This window comes from Desmodus rotundus, chromosome 3 (genome assembly GCF_022682495.2).
Source record: "Desmodus rotundus isolate HL8 chromosome 3, HLdesRot8A.1, whole genome shotgun sequence".
Classification (NCBI taxonomy): domain Eukaryota; kingdom Metazoa; phylum Chordata; class Mammalia; order Chiroptera; family Phyllostomidae; genus Desmodus; species Desmodus rotundus.
The window spans coordinates 26,355,778-26,376,610 of NC_071389.1; the positions used below are offsets into that span (position 1 = coordinate 26,355,778).

The 20,833-nt window shown below is 41.1% G+C and overlaps 1 protein-coding gene and 1 non-coding gene across 9 annotated transcripts in view; both read left to right on the forward strand.

Moving 5' to 3' along the window:
* Positions 1 to 1,605: 1,605 nt before the first annotated feature.
* The window catches only part of NFYC (nuclear transcription factor Y subunit gamma), a 63,657-nt gene continuing 44,429 nt past the window's right edge, over positions 1,606 to 20,833 (forward strand). The window contains exons 1-2 of one of the 8 annotated variants that reach the window (XM_045190886.2): positions 1,606 to 1,798; positions 8,624 to 8,710. Coding sequence is in view for 2 of the 8 variants with exons in the window: in XM_045190885.2 (XP_045046820.1) it covers positions 18,757 to 18,829 (73 nt within the window). In the remaining 6 variants the exon portion in view is untranslated. Of the gene's footprint in view, positions 1,799 to 2,253; positions 2,273 to 8,623; positions 8,711 to 18,680; positions 18,955 to 20,564; positions 20,584 to 20,777; positions 20,801 to 20,833 lie in introns of those variants that run through there. The other 7 variants (XM_024554639.3, XM_053920046.1, XM_024554640.4 and 4 more) reach the window with 7 other exon arrangements.
* LOC112299706 (small nucleolar RNA SNORA63) lies at positions 8,009 to 8,141 on the forward strand. The gene has a single exon (XR_002974296.1). It is a non-coding gene; the product is annotated as a small nucleolar RNA SNORA63 (small nucleolar RNA).

Below are 20,833 nucleotides of genomic sequence, written 5' to 3' on the forward strand. Positions count from 1 at the left end.
CTCCCCCATTCACAAACTAGCATGAGGGGTTAACATCTAGTGCAGAAAGGTAGCTGCAAGACTTCAAACCTACATCAATGCTTGAACACTACCTGTGGTTAAGTATGTTTAGTACCTCCCTTGGCTAATTTCCACTGCTACGTAAATTTTTATTAGTTTAACTCTGAGTGCAACCTGATTTCCAGGCTCTTAAGAGGGGAACTCACTGCAGCTCCTATGTGCTGTTGATACTTAATAATAATGATATTTGTGTTGCTTTCTACACATTTTGACATCTTTTGCAAACATAGTACATGCAATAATGCTCAGTAAATATTTGTAGAAAGACCCAACTTTTTCCCATTAGCTAAATTTCTCTACTATCTCAACATACTATTTATTTTGAATCTTCATTAATTTTTATACCATTTTTTCATGTCTGAAAATACCATCATCATCACTAACTTCTTTAGGACACATTTGCAATTTACTAAGCACTCTCCCTTACACCATTTCAATCTCCCCAACACTCCCAGGAGGCAGGAATTAGATCATTTTACAGATGATGAAATTGAGACTCAGTGAAGTCAGGTGTCTTATAGCTAGTTAAGTTTCGTTCATTCATTCATCAAATATTGAGTGCCTAAATTTAGATCTGTTAAGGTTGGATTTAAAAACAATTTTCCTGAATTCAAGTTAAGGGTTTATTCCACCACTCACAACGTTATCACCAGGGCCATGAACTCAAAGGAAGGAAATAGTCCCTTGATTTTATTGTTGGAGACCCCTGCAACACAAGTCTCAGAGAGGCTCCAAGGTCATTTGTAAAACTCAAGGTAACCGCTAGCAGGAGCAATCTCATTTCTCTCAGTGCTTGCTACCTAAGCACTAACAGTCTCACAGTAGATAATTCCATTCCATACATATTTAATGAATTTATCCACAGGTTTTGGAGCTATTTAAATTGAGTTTTGACACTAGCTGTGGAACCTGAAGAAGTTACTTATCCCTTTGAGCTTCAGTTTTGTCATCTGTAAAGTAATACTAATGTCCTAGAACTAACTCGTTGTGGAGATTAAGGATATAAAGTATGTAAAAGACGTGGTAATGCTCATTGTAGGTGTGGTTTCCAACCTTTTATGAAGTTTTAAACTCCGCATTCAAATAAGAAAAACAATGCCTATTGTTAATGTCGTTGTAACACTACGAGCTGACCACTCGGGCAGCGCTGTTCTTTATTCTGCAGTGTATCATTTTACAGTTTTGGTGTTAAATCTTCTCTTTTACCGCACTGGTACCTGTCGTCTTCAACGGCGCACTTAATCTGGACTCCCCCTGTCTTCCTTCGTCCCCCAGCTCTTTCTTCCAGAAAGAACACATATATAAAACAACTTATTCTTGAAAACCCAAAATAGTGCGAACCACGGCAGAGATCCACACGTATAAAACGCCCTGGGGAGGTCACCAGGGAACGCCTCCGGCTACCCTAGAAAAGGGCGGAGCCAGAAGGCTCGCAGATCTCTTTCTGCCTCACAATGTCGTCGGCTCTTCCCAATTCTCGCGAGACTTCAAGCGATCCAGCTTCTGCGTATTACAAGATACTGGGAGTCAAGGCGCCAAGGGAGGGGGAGGGGAAGGCGGGGGGGACGGTGCAAACGGCGTGGCCGCCATCTTGTTTGCACCCCCGCTTCGCGCGCGCTCCGCTCTCCGTGACGCACGCTTCCCCTCCCCTCCGCTGTGCTCAGGCCCCTGCCTTGCTCTACTCCGCTGGAGCGCGGGGGCTGCTCCCGCTCTTCCCTGGACTCCTGAGCAGAGGCGTGTAAGTATGCGGGAGCTCTGTGGGAGGGAGGGTGTGAGGTGAGCGGCAACGGTGGGGGGAGGGGCAGCGCTTCCCGCCTTTGGCTGCGACCTCACTTCCCTCGCACGGTCGCTGCTGTAGTTCTGTCCGGCCTGCCCGCCGCCATGTTGTGTTCTCTCCGGGGCTGCCGCTGTCGCCGCGCTCGAGGGGTCCGTGTGCCTTGCCGGCCCGGCCCGCGGGCTTTCTCCCATTGGCGGAAGGCGACGGCGGGGGGGCTCGCTCGTGATTGGTTGGTGGCGGGGAGGCCGCGGACCTGGCACCTTATTGGTCGCGCTGGCTCCGGCCTGGGGGGTGATGAAGGAATCGGAGGCTGCAGAGATATGCGCGTCTTGGGCTAGACCTGCAGGGCGATGACCCCCTACGGCGCAGGCGTAGGGTGGAGGCTGGGGTGAACCTAAAGGCCTTAAGGGAGAAGAGAGAATGATGGTCTAGCAGGTACTTTACAGTAGCCTGTGCATGGCCAGGAGTGGGAGGCCTAGGATAGCAGCGTGAAAGCCCCAAGGGTGACAGACTTGGAAACACTGAAACCCAAGTTACAGGCGGAGAGGATCTTCAAGAACCAGGGATGCTAGACTTACAGTGTAACGCAGTTCGGAAGAGACACTAATGTCCATGGATACCAGGTCTGAGAGCGTGGGATAACAGGAAAGGGCTTCAGGCCCTTAGGGGCATGTGGGAAAGTTAGGAGCAGATGAGGGATTTTGCTGCACAGTGCCAGCATTGAAACACTGCGGTTTAGGTGGAGTCCTGGAGTTCAAAGTTACCAGACCTGGGATATGATATGAGGAGGAAGTAAACGGACTCAGCCTGAGGGAAAGATCATATTGGATAGGTGTGCTGGTCTTAATAATTGAATGCCGAGCCTAGGAGGCAGAGCATTAAGTAGTGACAGATCTATAGGAGCGAGAAAGTATTGGGTTGGCCAAAAAGTTTTTTTTCCCCTAAGATGGCTTAGTTGTCTTTAACTTCATTGGAATCAGTTTTGTTAGATTCTGTTACAGCTGTCATATCAGCATGCATTAAAAAAAAAACTTACCAAATTGGTGAATTTTTGTGTAGCCATTTTAATATTGAGGTTGGAAGAAAATATGCAACATTTCTGGCATATTATGCTTTATTATTTCAAGAAAGGCAAAAATGCAACTGAAATGCAAAAAAAGTTTGTGCAGTGTATGGAGAAGGTGCTGTGACTGATCGAAAGTGTGAAAAGTGGTTTATGAAGTGCTGGAGATTTCTCACTGGATGATGCTCACGGTTGGGTAGTGCAGTTGAAGGTGATAGTGATCAAATTGAGACATTGAGAACAATGTTACCACGCGGGAGATAGCCAACATACTCAAAATATCCAGATGAATAAAGTTACTGGTGAAAATGAAAATGTGTCTTTTATTTTCCAGAAAAAAACTAAATGGAATTTTTGGCCAACCCTTTACAAAGCATTTTGGGGTTCATTTTCAGACTTGGGAGTTATATATAATAAGGGAGCAATTATAGGTTATTGGAGCTCAGGACCATGCAGCTAGTTTGAGATGTTCTCTATGAAGCTTTCTTGCTTTAGAAGGCTGGCTATGCTAGGTTTCTCTTTGGCAGAAGAGTTTGACAGAGATCCTGGATCTTGGTTCATGTGCTTCCTTTTATATATGCCTAAAAATACACCCACTGTCATATGCATTTTAGAAAATTATTTTAAAAATAAGCAGCCCAGAACGCAAATGAATTAGTGCATAGCTTCTTGCATCTTGTCTTAAGTAACAGGACTTGTCAGCATTTTCTGGTTCATGTTTCAAAAAGTTTTTGTTGTAATTAAGAGTTGTCAGAGTCAGCTTGTTGGGTATACATTCCTTTTCCATTGAATGGTAATGACTTGGATTGTTTTACATTTGTGTCTTCCAAGGTTTGGGGACCAGGGGAAAACATTTGTGTTAAACCTCTTTGTTTTCCTAATTTGTTTTTTCTTGTCTATGTTAGATGGTTCTTTCTGGCTTTAGGTAGGTATTATACCTCTGTTTTCATGTCAATTTCAAGAAATTCTCATGGTTTTCAGATTTGGTCACTTTTTATGTGAATGTACCTAAATTTTTTGAGAGAGAAATAGTACTTTCCAGTGGTAAAGGGAGGGAATTGACACTTGGGGGCATATTTAATACAACAGTCCTGGTAGGTAGGGCAGATGAGAAAATTGAAGATCAGAGACGTTAATTAACTAGCATGTCCAATGTCACTTAGTGGTTGAACTGGGATTCAAATTCAAGTTGCCTGATGCCAAAGCCTGTGGTATTATCTGCTGCATCACCCTACCAACATAAACCTGACTAGTCAAACTCCCAGATAGTTCTGTGTTTTAAAGCGAATCATCTTTCTTTGATGTCTGGGTGTTAAGAGTGTATTGAGTGGGAGAATATAACTAATAAGAATTTGTAGATCTTACTTTAGGACTTCTAGTCAAGACGGAGGCATGGGCTAACACTGCTCACCTCCTCGCACAACCACAGCAAAAATTACAACTAAACTACAAAACAACTATCCCCTAGAATCATCAGAAAATCAAGCTGTATGGAAGACTGACAACCAAAGAATGAAAGATGTCACCTTCATGTAGGTGGGTAGGAGGGGCAGAGAAATGGCTTGGTGCGGAGACACAGATGCAGAATGGGCAGTCCTACACCTATGTGTTGTGGATAAAAGCTGGGAGGGATTCCTTGGGAATGAGGGATCCTAGCCCCACACCAGACCACCCAGCCCAGGGTTCCAGTGCTAGGAAGATAAGCCCCCATAACTTCTGGCTGTAAAAAAACAGTGGGGGTTGCTGCAGTGGAAGAAACTGTGGGATTCTCAGGAGTCTCCTCTTAAAGGCCCTACAGATCTAGGACTTACGCAGACTCACTCTCTCTGGGCCTTAGCACTGGGGCAGCAGCTGGGAGGGCCCCAGTGGCATATGGGGAGAGATTGAAGTGTCTGGCATCAGGGTGAGTGCCTGGGGACAGTTTCCTCCTAGACAAAATTTCAGAGGCCAGGCAGTGGCATTTTCCTCTCTGAGCCCTGCTGCACACAGCCGAGACACCGTATCAGAGGCTCCACCAACCTAATTCACACAGGTTGCCTCATCCTGGCGATTACCTAAGGCTGCACTCCATCCAACTTATGGGTGCTTTTTTCTACAACAGGCCACACTACTAAAGATGGAATCAAAGCAGCTCTACCCAACACATAGAAACAAATACAGGGAGGCTGCCAAAATGAGGAGACAAATACGGCCCAAATGAAAGAACAGAACAAAGCTCCAGCAAAGAAACTAAATAAAATGGAGATAAGCAATCTATCAGATGCAAAATTCAAAACACTGGTTGTTAGGCTGCTCAAGGAACTCATTGGGTGCTTGAATAGCATAAAAAAGACCCAGGCAGAAGTGAAGGTTACAATAAGTGAAATAAAAATTTACAGGGCACCAACAGTGGAGTGGATGAAACCAAGAATCAGATCAATAATTTGGAACATAAGGAAGAAAAAAACATTCAATCAGAACAGCAAGAAGAAAAAAGAATCCCCCCCAAACCAAGGATGGGCTAAGGAGCCTCTGGGACAACTTCAAACGTACCAACATTCAATTCATGGGGGTGCCAGGAGGAGGAGAGAAAGATTAAGAAATTGAAAACTTATTTGAAAAAGCAGTGAAAGAAAACGTCCTTAATTTGGTGGAAGAAATAGACATAGAAGTCCAGGAAGCACAGAGAGTCCCAAACAAGATGGATGCAAAGAGGTCCACTCCAAGACACATCATAATTAAAATGCCAAAGGTTAAAGATAAAGAGGGAATCTTTTTTTTAAGGATTTTAATTTTTTTAGAGGGTAAGGGAGGGAGAAAGAGAGGGAAGGAAACATCAGTGTGTAGTTGTCTCTTGCACACCTCCTTCTGGTGACCTGGCCTGCAACCCAGGCATGTGCCCTAGACTGGGAATCGAACCAGTGACCCTTTGATTCGCAGGCCCACACTCAATCCACTGAGCCACACCAGCAAGAGAACCTCTTAGTTTCTAATGTGAAGGGAAAGATTGACAAAGTAAACTGCTGAAATTTTCCCAGACCCAGGTCGTTCATGGTTAAAAAGTATGTAGAGAAAGTTTAAGAATCTGCATTCTTTAGAACCAGGCTTCAGAGTATTGCTGACATAGTCTTTTTATTTATGGAAATGATTAATGCCAAGCAGTGAGAAACTACCAAGTGCATAGTGTAAAAGAACTCACTAGGGAGCTTTTTAAACATCACCAGTTCTTAGGATGTTTGTCTCCAAATGCCGGGAACTATCCAAAAGCCTAGTGCCTTCTCCAAACTATGGAATCATGATTCTAGGATATACTTATCCTAAATGATGTATAATATTAAAACCAATACAACAAAATATTTGCAGTTCCCAATATTGCATGGAAATCATTAAGTAATTCAGGTTTCAAGGGGGAAGTCTTAATTGCTTTGTTTCTTGATGTGATTAGGTGAGAGTATCCTCCCTTTTGTTTGCAATTACACTGCAGTGTAGAAGATAAAGGAAGAGAGAAATAGGGTTTGCCAAGCATTTTGTACATTGCTCATCTTAGCTTCATTTGGCTCAGTCATTAAGTTAACCAGGTAAGGAGGTGATGACATCCAAAACGTAGTTTCTTTTTTAGTAAGTCTGGACAAGATTACAGAAACATTCATATACATATATATTTTTTTATTCAGCAAGCATTTCTCGACTACCTGCTCTTCAACACCAGTGACCGCCTTCATTCCACGTTAGCTCCTTATACCCATGGCTGCTATCCAGACCTTGTAATCATTTGGAATTGACCACCCTAGAAATCCTGAACTCTCAGCAAGTCTGAGTAGGTCAGAGTTCATATTAAAAACTTGTGAACATCAGCTTTGTCTTCTCAGCAGAAATCATAGTAATGTTTTATACTTTACAGACTGCCCATGTCATCTTATTTAATCTTCAGAACAATCCTAATATCTCATTTATGCTTACATGTTTTTCACTTGGCCAAAACTGATTCAGTGTATTAGAAAAGCTACGAGGTTTCTTATCCCCATTTACAGAGAAATGGAGGCATGAGGGGCCATCAGGTGTCATGCTGAGACAATTTTTAAATTCACATCTCTTATTTTTTAACTCATAGGTACTGAGCCACTAATGATACTCAGGAATAATATAGTTACTGCCTTTTAAAAAAAGGTTTTTATTTATTTTTGGAGGGGAAGGCAGAGAGAAAGAGAACAAGAGGAACATCAGTGTGTGGTTGCCTCTTGTGCGCCCCCTACTGGGGACCTGGTCCACAACCCAGGCATGTGCCCTGACTGGAATCAAACCAGCAACCCCTTGCGTCGCAGGCTGGCACTCAATCCACTGAGCCACACCAGCCAGGGCTAGTTACTGCCTTTTATTGTGTGCTTACATTGTACCATCTAGGGGTCCCTTAGAGTTTAGGAGATGCACGCTGTGGGGGAGGGAGAGGGGTAGGGGAAGGCACGGTTGTGCTCCCTGGAGGGTGAGCTTTGTGCTGAGACCTTGTTTTGAGAGTTTTAAAGGCTGGAAGTTTAGGGGAGGTCTTAGAGAAGGATCTCAATAGAATGTTCATTAGTTTTTCCAGGTGTGCCCTATCAGGGCTGTGGTCTCTACTTATTATATTAGCCAGTGCCTGGGCAGAGAGGGTTATTAGTCATTTCAGCTGGTCCTGGCATTTCCCACCTTGTTTTGCTGCTTTTCTGGGCCTGGAGCTGAAATATTCAATACAGCTGAGGCCTAGGTGTTATCTCTAGGGAAGAAAGATGAGAGGGTCCTAAACCCCGTGACCAGCAATATGCCAAGGGAGGAAAGGCCACCCTGGGGAAGAGGTCTGGCACCAGTTTTGCCCATTATTAGGCACCTGGTGCTTTCTGCCCTGGTGACCTGTTACTGGCTGTAAATTGCTTGGCCAGTGTGGTTAGCTCTCTGCCTCAGTTTCCCCATTCCATTTGCCAAGGAATTTTCCTAGCTTCTTACTATTTGGCCTCAAAGTAATTTGTTCAAGGTCATATTGCAGAGCCCAGATTCAAACATAGATCAGTAACTGTTGATTCTTATACAATTTGTGGAGCCCTAACTCTTAAATACTGTGTTCTCTTGACCATAGAATATTGTGAGAAAAGAAAAATCCATAGCAGGATTCAAACTACAATATAGCTGTTAAGTGCTGTGTTGTTGTTCCCCCTGCTCAAAATAAAGTTGTTTATTAACTATACCTGTCTGCTATACTTTTTGTAGCAGCCAGGGACGCTTGGTCTCATACATATCATTAAAAAAAAAAAAAAGGGAAGAAAGAAAAATCCTTGCATCTTAGCTCGAGAAGTGACCTTTGATTCTTTCATGAATGTCCTTTGTAATGAAGCCCTAAATAGTATGATGACCTTGACAAGGTCACTTAGCTATGCAAGGACAGAGCCAAGTCTAGGCAAGTACAGTGGAGTCCCAGACCAGTGCTCGTTCTGCTGGACAGCATTGCTTTGCCTGTGGAAGCATAGACTTGATGGCAGAGATGTCTCTAAGGCAACTTTTGTGTTCTGACAAGTTCGCCTCATTCACAGGAGGAAGAATGGCAGAGGACATTATTAGGTTCACAAGTGACCTTGAGGTTCATTCTAGCCTCAGGCATACAACCTAGGAAGAACATTCCTTAGCCAGCAAGTTGTTCTTTTCCATTCTATTTCTTGTGCTCAAAGCAAACTGAGTTATCTGATGTCTTACAGTCTCCCTTTTTCATTTTGTTTATTCAGGTTTTCATGCGTGCACTGTGACTAGTTAGGAAGACTACGAGGTCATTTTAGTGTTTTCCCACAGAGGCTCAAAGCACCTAACATAATGTAAGTAGATTAATTGTAGGAGGAAATGGATTTAAAATATATTGGCCAAAAAATGTCCTTCGGAGGCGGCAGTGTAGCTGCTGACGTTGGAGTCAGACCTGGGAAAGAATTTGTCTCTGCAGTGCATTTATTCTCAGTGTTAGCTGGGGGTCAGATTCTTAACCTGCCTGAGCTTTAGTTTCTTACTGTGTAAAGTAGTGGTAATAACACCTATCTTACAGAGTGATTATGAGAAATGAATATAATAGCATGTAATAAATAACTGTCACTGAGGGGACCTTTCTTTTTACAATAGCATAAAATCTATCCCGACAGCTTCCCTAATGAGGAGGCCTTTTGTAATTATCTGCTCTGTTACATACAGTAAGATTTCTACATGGGGAGCAACCATGTAACGTGGAAGAGATAACCTAATTAGTTGTGCTGTTGTGGTTTAGGAGTTTGTTTTAGGGTTAGGTTGTTTCCTGATCACCTGTTAGTTCCCAGTTGGCAAGTAGTAATGATTCTGATGAGAAAACTTTCATATTTGCCAAATAGCAGTGATTATTAAAATCAGAACAATCGTTTTTATCCCTCTGTCCAGAAAGAAATTTTCATTATAGTAATTTAAAATGTTTTCTAATTGTAGAGATTGTCAGTGGAAGTTAGGACTGTAAATTTGTTTTACAGTCACCTGGGTCACATTTTCTTTGAAATAAGCTGGAAGACAACATTGTGGAAATGGTTCGGAAAGAATCGCTCTGCCTGCAGAAATTTTTGCTAGGTTGCAGTGTTCGCGTTCTTCCCACACTTCTCCATGTTTAGTAGTGATGTACCTGATGGCTGTGAGGCAACACCTGTACTCAATTTCAGTATCGGAGTTGTATTTTTCATTTCGGTTTAAGTTCTTTTTTGTTTGTAGACAGATTACTTCTAAATCTAGTGTTTTTTTCTGTTATATAGTAAAAGCTTTCTAATGAAAACCTTCAGGTGCAGTTTAGAGAGAGAGGGGTTAGTCTAACCTTTGCATTTGAATGTTTCCAGTAGTGTAGATTTAAATTAAAGGTTCAGATCTCCATGTCCAAGGTATAGTATAAGCTATCCTATATAAAAGAACACCCTCCATTTAAAATCAACCATATCATTATAAAAAAGTTCCAGGGATCATTCTAAATACATTCATAGGTATGAGCTATACATAGTGATCTTGAGCAGTGTTTCAATAAATGCTTTGTGAAATAAATCGGAATGTAGAATATTTTGTATCATGTCGTTGATTAAAATCTGTTAACGTTACTGAAGGTTTTCACGATTTCTACTTACAGTTGGCCCTGTCCTCAGGAGCAGCTGATTATCCATTGATCAGTATGAAGTGTGATTCTTTGTCCAGTGTTAGGAAAACATATCCCCTCACCAGTGGCAGGATATGTCCATTTGAAAGAGAAAGTACGTGCTATGGCACAGGTGAATGTCTTTGCCATTTTTAACTGTCCTAAAGGTTGATACTGAAACTGGAAGGTAAGTAATTTAGAATTTGCTCATTATCAGATGACAGAGTTAGGGCCTTTCAAAGAAAGAAGCAAAGTATACTTGGTTGGCAATCATTTGGGAGGCAGAGGATTGCTATTTATGGTGATAGTTAATGCCACTTACAGTAGGATTAAATTAAAAACGTATGTGCTAAAATGTGTGTAAAACCCTTTTGGACGGTGGTCAGAATAGTCGCCTATAGTCTTCTTTTCATTTCACTAAAATTCGTAGATTGCCGTAGAGCAGCATTTCCCAGGCTGTTATTTCATTGAACATTCTTAGTTCTTAAACAATGTGAAGAGGTGTCCTCTGGGGATGAGAAAGGGATTCTTTACAAAATAATGGCCAAAGTGATGTGCATTTCTTTACTACAGAATGAGTATTCAGAGTTTTTGTACTCATGTGCCTATGACCCTTGAAAACAAGAAAGATACGTTATTCAGTATTTCTCAAACTTATTTGGCCACGGAATCCTGTTTGTGAAAACACCTAATAAGCATTTCATGTTATGACTGGTGCGTAGTGGAGCCCAGTCAAGTAGTTCTGGCGTAGAGTTTATGAATAAAAAAGATGAATCGGTTTGTATAGAATAGCTTGATCAGTAGTGGGAAAGGACTTTTTGGGGAACATATAAGATGTGTCTTTAAAGTAACATAGGCTTAAGGATGAATGTGATTTCAAAGGTCATCTAATTCAATAACAATAGTAATAGTAGCAGCTACCAGGTTTTGGAGCACTTGCTATTATCAGGCACAGTGTTGTTATTCTGCATGCATTTAGTAACCACTAGTCTTAATGATTTTATCTTAATGTTTCCCATTCAGCTGCTTTTCGACATCTCCAGAACTAGATTACTGCAGCGTCCTGTTTCCCCCGTTACCTGTCTAGATTGCTGCCATCCTCCTACCCTGGGCCATTCTTCACCCAGTACCCAAAATAATCTTTAAAAAAATTTTTTTTAAAGATTTTTATTTATTTTTTAGAAAGGGGAAGGAAGGGAGAGAAACATCAGTGTGTGGTTGCCTCTCACGCACCCCACACTGGGGACCTGGCCTGCAATCCAGGCATGTGCCCTGATTGGGAATTGAACTGGCGACCCTTTGATTTGCAGGCCAGCACCTTTTAAAAGGGTAATTCTGACTGTGCTGAAAACTTTGTCCAGCCCCGTTTACTTTTCTAATTTCTAGCCTCTTGCCCCTGGGCTGCTGCCATACCAAACTACAGCCCTTCCAGAAATATAATGCTTCTCTGTCAGGTCCAGGCATTTGTACATGCAGTTTGCTTATCTATCTGAATCTAAGTAGGTTCCTATTCTTAGGATTGTATATCTCCCAAGAAGCCTTCTCTTGCCAGCCTGAAATTGAGTTAGGCCATGGGTTAGGTGCTCAGCTTCTCTCCCATACTTTGCATTTGCTCCTATTGTAACTCTTAACAAACAGCATTATGATTGGCTATTTTAATTTTTCTGTTTGTTATAATAGACTTTAATCTCCTTGAGGCTTATAGGGGCTGTGTCTTGTTTATGATTCCACAGATCTTAGCACAGTGTCTATACATGTAATATTTATTGAATGAGTCAAAGTATCTTATTCCTTACAACCTTTCAAGATGTTTTACAGTTTTAGGAAATTGGCCTCAGTGGGTTAAGTAACTAGCCCGAAGTTATTCAGCTAAAAAGAGGTGAGGCAGGATTAGAATCTAAATCTGTCTAGTTGGAAAAACTGGGCTTATTTTTTTCCTGCTTCTCCACATGGCTGCTCTTTTTCATCTTGTCTTTACATATTTCTGTCAAGTGTCCCAACAGCCTGTGCTAACAACCCCATCCATAGCTTCGGAGGCAGCTGGTGCCATCTTTGGATAGCTCTGAGAGCTGAAATAGGTCCCTCTAGAATAGTTTCCCATGCACTGGTCTTAATTTATGCTTTGGAGAATATAATTCATTTTTTTAAAGCAAATAATTCAGAATTTATAATCCATGTAAGGTTTCATTTATTAGTTTATTTTATTCATTCACTTATTGAGCAGCCGTTTACTGAATGCCATCACTAGGTTCTTTATTCTAATGATGTCATTGTTTAAAATGAGGATTATCTTTAGACTTCTGTCAGATTCTTATGAAAATGTGCCAACACTTTTTTTTAAACCTTAAGGGTGGAATTGGTTTGGGAAGTAGCTAATAGTTGTCCAGGACCAAGCCAGGTGAAAATGTGGGGCAGAAGTTACAATCTGGCAGTACTCAATTTTCTTTTTATCTGCCTATAATTATTTATTTATTTATTTAAATTATTGTTCTATTACAGTTGTCCCATTTTTCCCGTTGCCCACCTCTGCCTCCTGCCCCGCCCACTAACACCCCTCTCCCTGTCCCCCACAGTCAATCCCCACCCTCTTGTCCCTGGGTTGTTTATACTTGTTCTTTAACTAGGCCCTTCCCCTTATTTAATTTTTTAAAAATTTGATTGAAAATGGGAAGATTTAACAATTTGGCTTTCTTTTAAAAAAAACCCCAGCCCTGGCTGGTGTGGCTCAGTGGATTGAGCGCTGGCTTTTGAGCCAAAGGGTCACCAGTTCAATTCCTGGTCAGGGGATATGCCTGGGTTGCTGGCCAGGTCCCCAGTAGGGGGCACCTGAGAGGCAGCCAGTTGGTGTATCTCTCGCACATCCATGTTTCTCTCCTTCTCTCCTCCCTCTCTCCGAAAGTAAATTAATAAAATCTTTTAAAAAAGCCCCAGATAAAAGTATACTTTATGAGGTTCTGAAAGAGATAATGAAGTTAGTGGTATAAGTAATGGGCATAATGGATGTTCTCTGTGATGCCAATTAAAATATTTTAAAATTTAAAATATTGAAATTATTTAATATAGAACTGATTAAAAATTATGGCACACCCATTCAGTGGAATATAACTCAGTTATTATAAATGACTATGTATGTCTGATATAGCAAGTTACTGTTATTCACGTCAGTTTTTTAAGTGGAAAAAATACAAAACAATTTGTGTAGTATTTTCTGATGTCGCAGGGGACTGACAGCCTCGTGTCTAATTTACATAAGAATCTCTAAGAGTATATAACCTAAAATACTAACAGTGTTCGATTCTGGGTGGTTGGATTAAAGGTGTTTATAAAAAAAAAGTCTTATCTCCCTAACCCGGTGATTTTCAACCTTTTTCATCTCATGGCACACATAAACTAATTACTAAAATTCTTCAGCACACCAAAAAAAAAATCTTTGTATATCTGACCCCCCAAATAGGTATAATTTTGATGAATTTGTAAAAAATAATTACCTACCCTTTTTGCTCCAAAGTGACTTTTTAAAAAAGGTTCTGACACCAAGAATTAACCAATCAAATACAACCTTATTATGTGATGTGACTAGTAAGATGCAACTCTATTATATGATCTATGTATTTCTGGTTCAAGACAGAGCGTTCACACTGGACAGCTGTTGTTGTGTTGGCTGTTGTCATTTTTTTAATTTGACAATCTAAGGGAAGAGGGGTCAGTGCCCCCAACTAAATAGTCGGGTATTGCATGTTTTAAAAATTCTTTCAGCACATAGAAATTGCTGCCCTAACCTATAACAACATCAATATGACATAAACTGCTGTATACATCTATCTCATTAGATTAGTATACAGTAATGTATATTACATGTTTACTGTTCAAATGAATATGGCTTTTGTCCCCATCCCAGTATTTTAAAAAGTTCATATTTCTCTGGAAATGGTCTTCTTTGGTATTTCCTGGGACCCTCAGATTTCCTTACTAAGTCTGAAAGGGTTAGTTAAGGACAACACCAATGTTCAGGCCACTGAAGAGCCCAGTTTCTTTGCTGCTATTTTTGCTTCTGCTGGGATACAGGGTAACCTTTGAGGTCAGGTCATCTGGAGTGTACTGAGCAGGACCCTGTTTTGGGCAGAAATTGCCATGGTGGTTGAGGCTAACTTCTACCGTAGCTTTGGTCCTTCAGTCAGTCTTCAGGATGCCAGGTCAACATCTGAGCTAGCATCAGCTTTTTGTGTGCAGGGTCTGGCTTTTGCTGCTTTTATTCTACCTGAAGCTCTTGCTGCAGTGGACCAGCATTCCTCCGGGGCCCCTCTCAGCTGGAGCTGAGTAGTAGTCGTCCCTTTAGATGGGGCGTGCACTCTCCAGTTTTCCTCAGTTCCTCACCACTCCCAGTTATTTCACTGACACTGTGGTTAAGGCTGCGTTCGATTTGTATCTCTGTACTGAGAACTGGAGCTGTATGTGGATGTAAATAAGACACAGTCATTGCCCTCAAGAAGCCCTTCTTTGGTAATAGAGACATGATAAAAAGTGATGATAATATGTGGTAAGTCCTGTATCCAAATATATATTTAGATATTAATGGAGCACCTATCACATGCCAGGTATTAATACCTACTGCTTTAAATTATCTCATTTAAGCATCAACGCTCTTGTGAGTTTGTGTTATTTTTTCCATTTTCCACATGAAGTGAGCTCAAAAATGGTTAAGTACCTTGGCCAAGGTCACACAGCTTAGTAAGTAGGCAGCTGTGATTCAAAATCAGTTTTCTGACCGAGAGCATCAGTTCCCACCCTGCCTTGTTTGAGAGCATTAAAGCTTGAACCGTGTAACCAGAGGCAATGGTTTTGTCTCATAGTGACCTGGGTGTTTTTTAGGACAAGAAGATGTGCATCCTGTATAGGGGGCTGCAGAGATCCTGGACCAGGGAACAATGTGAGTCGGAATCCCAGAGATCCCATGAGGCTCTTAGTCCAGGCTAGAGAAGGAAAAGAGAGCTAGAGGAAGCAAATGGATCAGGCTGCCAAATGGAAATTCTAGGATAATTTGAGTTCTCTTCCCACTAGTGTCTTGAATTCTACTGAGGTGACTATTGATGAGAAATAGGGGTTGAAGTGTTTTTTATTTTGTTTTGGTTTTGCAGACTGCCAAGAACTAAAAAACTGTGCCAAAGACCTTCACAAAGTATCAAGAGAAATAAATGTTTGGTTTAATTTGGTACATCAAAAGCAGAGTCGAAGGGTAGGCTTTTGGAACAATAAGCAGACCTTGGCTAGGATTGGTGGTGAAACGTGTATTTCTGGCATAAAAACTGGGGAAGATTATTAGTAGCAGCTGGTAGTCCTCCCTTACTGCCCTTCATGGCTCAGGAGTTCTTTCTGCAGGGCTGCAGCGTATGCTGGAGATAAGAGAGACACATTCCCGCATAGTTGCTTTCAGGCCTTAAGTCCTGTATGAAACAAGGAATTTGGATTGGATAACTTTTAGCACTTTCCATTTTTTCCTGTGCTTATTTACTACAATATACTTTACATATGTTATTACCTCATTTTAATTCCTACAGTGGTTCTGTGATGTAGAAGGGATATTCATATATTACAGATGAGGAAACTGAGGCTCACAGTTGGCCCCATGCCATACAATTACTTAATAAATAAAGGAACAGAATTTGAAACTAGCTCTGCCCAACTCTCAAGTGTTGTTTTGCCATAGTGACACTGATTAATAGTCAGTGATGTGAAAATGTCCTTCCTATTCTTCTGCCTCTCATTCCTCAAATGAGCTTCTTTGCTTCTTTGCAGCTGACTTGACCCCTACTGTTTTAGGGGTTAAAAGAGGCTCTAGTGTGGATAAGGCACTCAACTGGCCTGTTGGCCTTTTGCCTTCTCTTCCCAGGCTGGAAGCTATTCAGAATCTGTGGTCTAAACTTTTAGGAAAACAACTACAAAACCTGCAGCAGGGCGCTAACACCCTGTTAGCGTAACTAAACTCTTGTCTAGGTGCCGTAGTGAAATTGCCGTGCAATCTTTTAATATTTTGATGTACACCACTTCTAATGATTTAGTTGTTATTTCAAGTCCTTACAAATTACAAATGTGATTCGCTACTGGTCAAATGCTCCTAATGGTTCGGTGATGAAATTTGTAGCAACTTAAAGAGTGTTTTTTTCCGGATGCTTAGCTAGATCCCTAACCAACAGATCAAATTCAACATTAGTGAGATTTCTGATTTTATTCACTGTTTTATTTGTTTATTCCTCACCTGAGGACAGTTTTTCATTGCTTTTAGAGAGAGAGAGGAGGGGGTGGAGGGAGGGAGGGAGAGAGAAAGAGAGAGAAAGAAACATCGTTTGGTTGGTGCCCTGTCCAGGGGTCATATGCTCCTGGACCAGGGATCAAACCTGCAACTTAGGCATTTGTTCTGACCGAGCATTGAGCCCTCAACCCTTTTGTTATGGATGATGCTCCAACCAACTGAGCCACAGCAGCCAGGGCCAAATTTCTGATTTTTAAACTAATGAAATTGGATGTAATGGTTTATGTTTTCTGTACATATATGTGACACCTAAGAATTTCCTTGGGTGTGTCCTCAGGTGCTCCATGTTTTGGTAAGCAGTGCGGAGCAGTGGAAGGAGTTCTGCTCTAGATGGGACCTGAGAGTGCACCCTGTGTATATGGCTACAGGCCAGTTCTCTAACTGCTGTGACCTCACTCTTTTTCATGTGTAAAAGGGAATAGTGAGGATAAGAGGGGTAAAGTACCTAGCTCAGAGCCTGGCACTGATTGGGGTTCAGAAATTATTTCATGTCAGCGTGGGAAATGAGTAGAACGTGTGTAGAGAAGTTTATATGGTAAAGTGACAGGATAGACTGTTGCTTCTATTTCAGGTCTCTGCCGAATCTCTGAATATGCCTGCAATGAACTCTTATGTGAGGTCAATTGAGGTATTTCTAGAAAAGATCTATTCTACTTGGCAAAACAGTTGTGTTGTTTGGACCTGGGATACTTAGCTTTAATGGACGGAAGCAGATCTGATGAGATTGTTAAAGACCTTAGGTAATAGTGAGATGTTACTGTTTGAAAAGAGAAAAAGAAAAAGAAAGGCATGTTAACCTAAACAGTTGGGCCCAAGACCCATTAGCAAATCTTTGACCAACACTGGTAAACTTCAGAACCCCGATGTCTTCAGTAACCGTAATACTACTGCAGGTGTCCCCCGCTGTCCAAAAGTAGGTCACTCCTATGAAACTGGTGTAAACCGAAGCAGTGTAAAGTGAAGAAGCAATCACCTTAGGACACATCTTGCTAACAGATGCCCAGACAACTCGAGATGAAGGACAGGTGCTCATATATATAGTTTAAAGCTGGTTGGTGCTGAGATGCTGATTGTAGTTCCTAGGGAAGGAGCTTGGTGCTGACATTCTCGCTGTTAGGGGTGCTTGCTGCAAAACAAATGCTGACCGCAATTTTTGCTTTTCTTCATAAAAGACAAAATTCTCTCTGGATTTCTTTTGGTTAGTGAAAACAGGTACTAACATAGGTCTTTGTAAAAGTGAAGTGGCATAAAGCAAACTTTGGGAAAGCAGGGAATACCTGTATTTACAATACCTCAGGCTGAGGTCAGCCCTGCTGCTTAGTCTTGTAAATGTGGTAGAAAAATTTATCCTCTATATGAAAACTGTGTAATATTAAAAGCTAATTAGCAACCTTTTGTGACTAAATAAATTAGTTAATCCATCAAATGTTAATTTGCACAGTATATTAACTGTGTAATGTATTTAAACACAATGTATTTAAACAATATATTCACTGACATTCTTCTTTGTCATTTTCTCCCATTTATCATTATACTTCCCTCTTGGGTTCCTAGTAGACTTCTTGGAAATGCCACTGTTTCTGTCACTAACTTCATACATTACCCCAGAACTTTCCTATTTAGATTAGTTTGTGTTTCAAAATAAAGTGACTTGTCCTGGTACTAGTATGCACCTTTAAAATTATCATGGGCGTGATGACAGATGCCTTTTTAGAAATCCTGCAAACTATGGTAGGGCCACTGATATCACCATTCCTGTAAAAGGAGCTGTATTTTATTTGGAGCCTCTCGATTACCCCACCCAATTTTCTTCTTCTGTTAATGCTCAACAGAAACCTGAAGATAGTTAAGTCACAACTTTCCGACCTTGTGCACATTGCTTCTCTGGTTTACTGCCATAGGATACTGTAGCAATATCTTACAGACATCTTTGATGGCCAATCAGAAGCAGTTAAATTACCTTAAATTTTTTAAATAGAACTGTGACAGCCAATAAGGAATCCTCTGGGTGGGAGCTGTAACAACCCTTTCGTGCGATTTTAAAAACAATTCTAAATTTTCAGTACCCTCTGTTTTGGAAGCACAGGAGGCCTTAGTGCATCTGCTGTGTGCATTTGCCAGGCATTTCCAAGGCTTAAGTTCCCTGTAATTTGAAGTCTGGCTCTGACCCCTGTTCTGCTTCTCAAGGTAACTTTAAAACAGGAAGTGTACAAAGGAGGTAACTGATGACGTGAACAGCCAATCATGGCTTTCTGTTCTTAGCCGATAAAGCAGCTCAGCCAATGGGACCACTCTGGAGGCAAGGTTTGGTGTCAAATAGCATGCTAGATTGAATGCCTTTGACTGTTAAAGTGGAAGGAGGCTGCAGGGCTTCATTGGAGCCTCGGAGTTTTTCACTGAGGCAGGGGTCAGCTGAAAGACAAAGAAAAATGGCGAATAGTTTGCTGGGGGGTGGGGGGACAGCTGTTCGGGTTTTCACTGGAGTGGACATTCCAGACTCAGGTTTCTGCATCTCCTGCTGCCTTTTGTTTCCTCCGTCTTTTTTGGGGGGGAGGGATAGGAGTGATTTAAATTCTCCCTGTCCGAGGAGATATAAATAACTACATGTAAAATTAATGCAGTTCCCGGTAAGTTTAATTCTTTGTTTTGTGTTAAAATGGTAGAAACTGTTTAGCTTCAGAGAGTGTAGACAAGTTGCACTGTTTCAGAAAATGGCCACTTTACATTCCATGCATACCTTTTGGTGCACCTAGAATACCTTGCTCTGTTTAGATTTTGCATGCCCTTCAACTAGGATTTCTTTTCCTAGTTGAGCGAATAGATCAGGTACATGAAGAAAGGCTAATCATTTTTCAGGGTCACACAGCAGCAAAGCACTTTCTCTTTGCATTGGGTAAACTTAACTGTTTTCCAAATAATTTTCCTTTGTTCAAGTGCACTGAAGCTTTCCTACAGAATAAGCTGAGTTGTTCAAAGACTTTTTCTATTTCCATGCACTTGGTTGACATCTGTGTTTTCAGAGGTGGAAGCAACACTATCGCTGTTCTAAATTGTGTTAAAATATGATTTGCACTGATGCAGGTTCTAATGGTGAAGGCCTATATGCCAATGTGAAATTCTCCCTTAACTTTCTTATTTATCTGTCTGCTTCTAGATTCTCATAAATACCAATTAAGTAACAATCTTTATTTTAAAATGCACATTTTAGCACAGAATGCTGGTTAGAAACATACTTCTCCACTGTATTGGCAGTGACAAGAGCAAATCTTTTCCCACAAATTTCACACATTGTTTGTCAGGTGTTTATTTGGTTGTTTAAAATGGTGTGAGCAAATGCTTTTCATTTTCTGTATGAAATATTTAAGTCCTAACTTACCTGCAGTTTGTGAATAGGAAAGTTAGGAGTATGGGCACCCTGCTTTTTGCCCTTGGTGTATATTTTTTCCTCTAATGGCTATGAAGCTAATGCAGGTTGCTGATCAATAGCCAGTCAGTTCTCGTGAATAGTGAAATCTTCCATCCCATGTACTAAAGAGCTATAGTTCACTTGATTTTAAAAAGCAATTCTTTGTTTTCTTTTTATTTGCAAGCACGGAATGAAGGTCATCAGAATATTTCTGCAGCAGGCTCAGTGTGGAGCAGTGAGCCAGCAGCACTCAGTCTCTGGGCAGCGAGCAGGAGCAGGCCCTCTCACAGGAGAAGTTTGGAGGGTGTTGATTTGCCTTTCCCTCACTTCCCTTTGAGTAAAGGGTTTACCTGAGGGGATCGATAGGCGTTTAGGATTTGGACTCTTAGAATTGGAGTGGTATAGCAGTCAAAGTTGCTAGATGCAGGCTTCTGTCGTTGCTCGCAAAAGTGACCTTGAGAAACTGCCAAGGAGTTGAAAGATTGAAGGACAAAGTTTGTTTATACAGATTTGGACTGAAAAGCTTTATTTAAGATGAAAAGAGACTATACTTCTGATGTCCTAGTCGAGTGCTTAGTAGGAATATGTTATACATTCAAATCAGGAGTTTTCAAGCAGTAAGACAATAGAGCTATATTCATTCTCTCCCACTCTTATCCATTCCCTCCCCCCAGCAAAAAAATTCTAAATCCTTTTGGTATGATAGTTGAGTGAACTGCCTAACAGATTCAGAATTCCTTGCATGCTACCTTGTCTTCTGTGTAATCTAGAGGGTTCTTATTGAAGAATGGTATTCCAAGAGTTCCAAGTAATGTTTGTGAAACTTCTTTTGAGAATTGGAGTACTTATGGTAAGAAAAAAGTCATTCTGGGAAGTGATGTCATAAGAGAAAGGAATATGTATTAAGGACTGCATTTTAACAAATAAGTATTTAAGTCTATCTTTTACAAGTTACTGATTTATATGTTATCAGTTGCTCTAGGTTTTACGGTATATATAATTTAAAAAACAGATACTGAATGGCCCTGTTGGCCCTGGGTGAAGGCCTGGAGCAGGGGAGGCAGAAGGTAAGTGGGGCACAGTATGAGCCTAGATAAAAC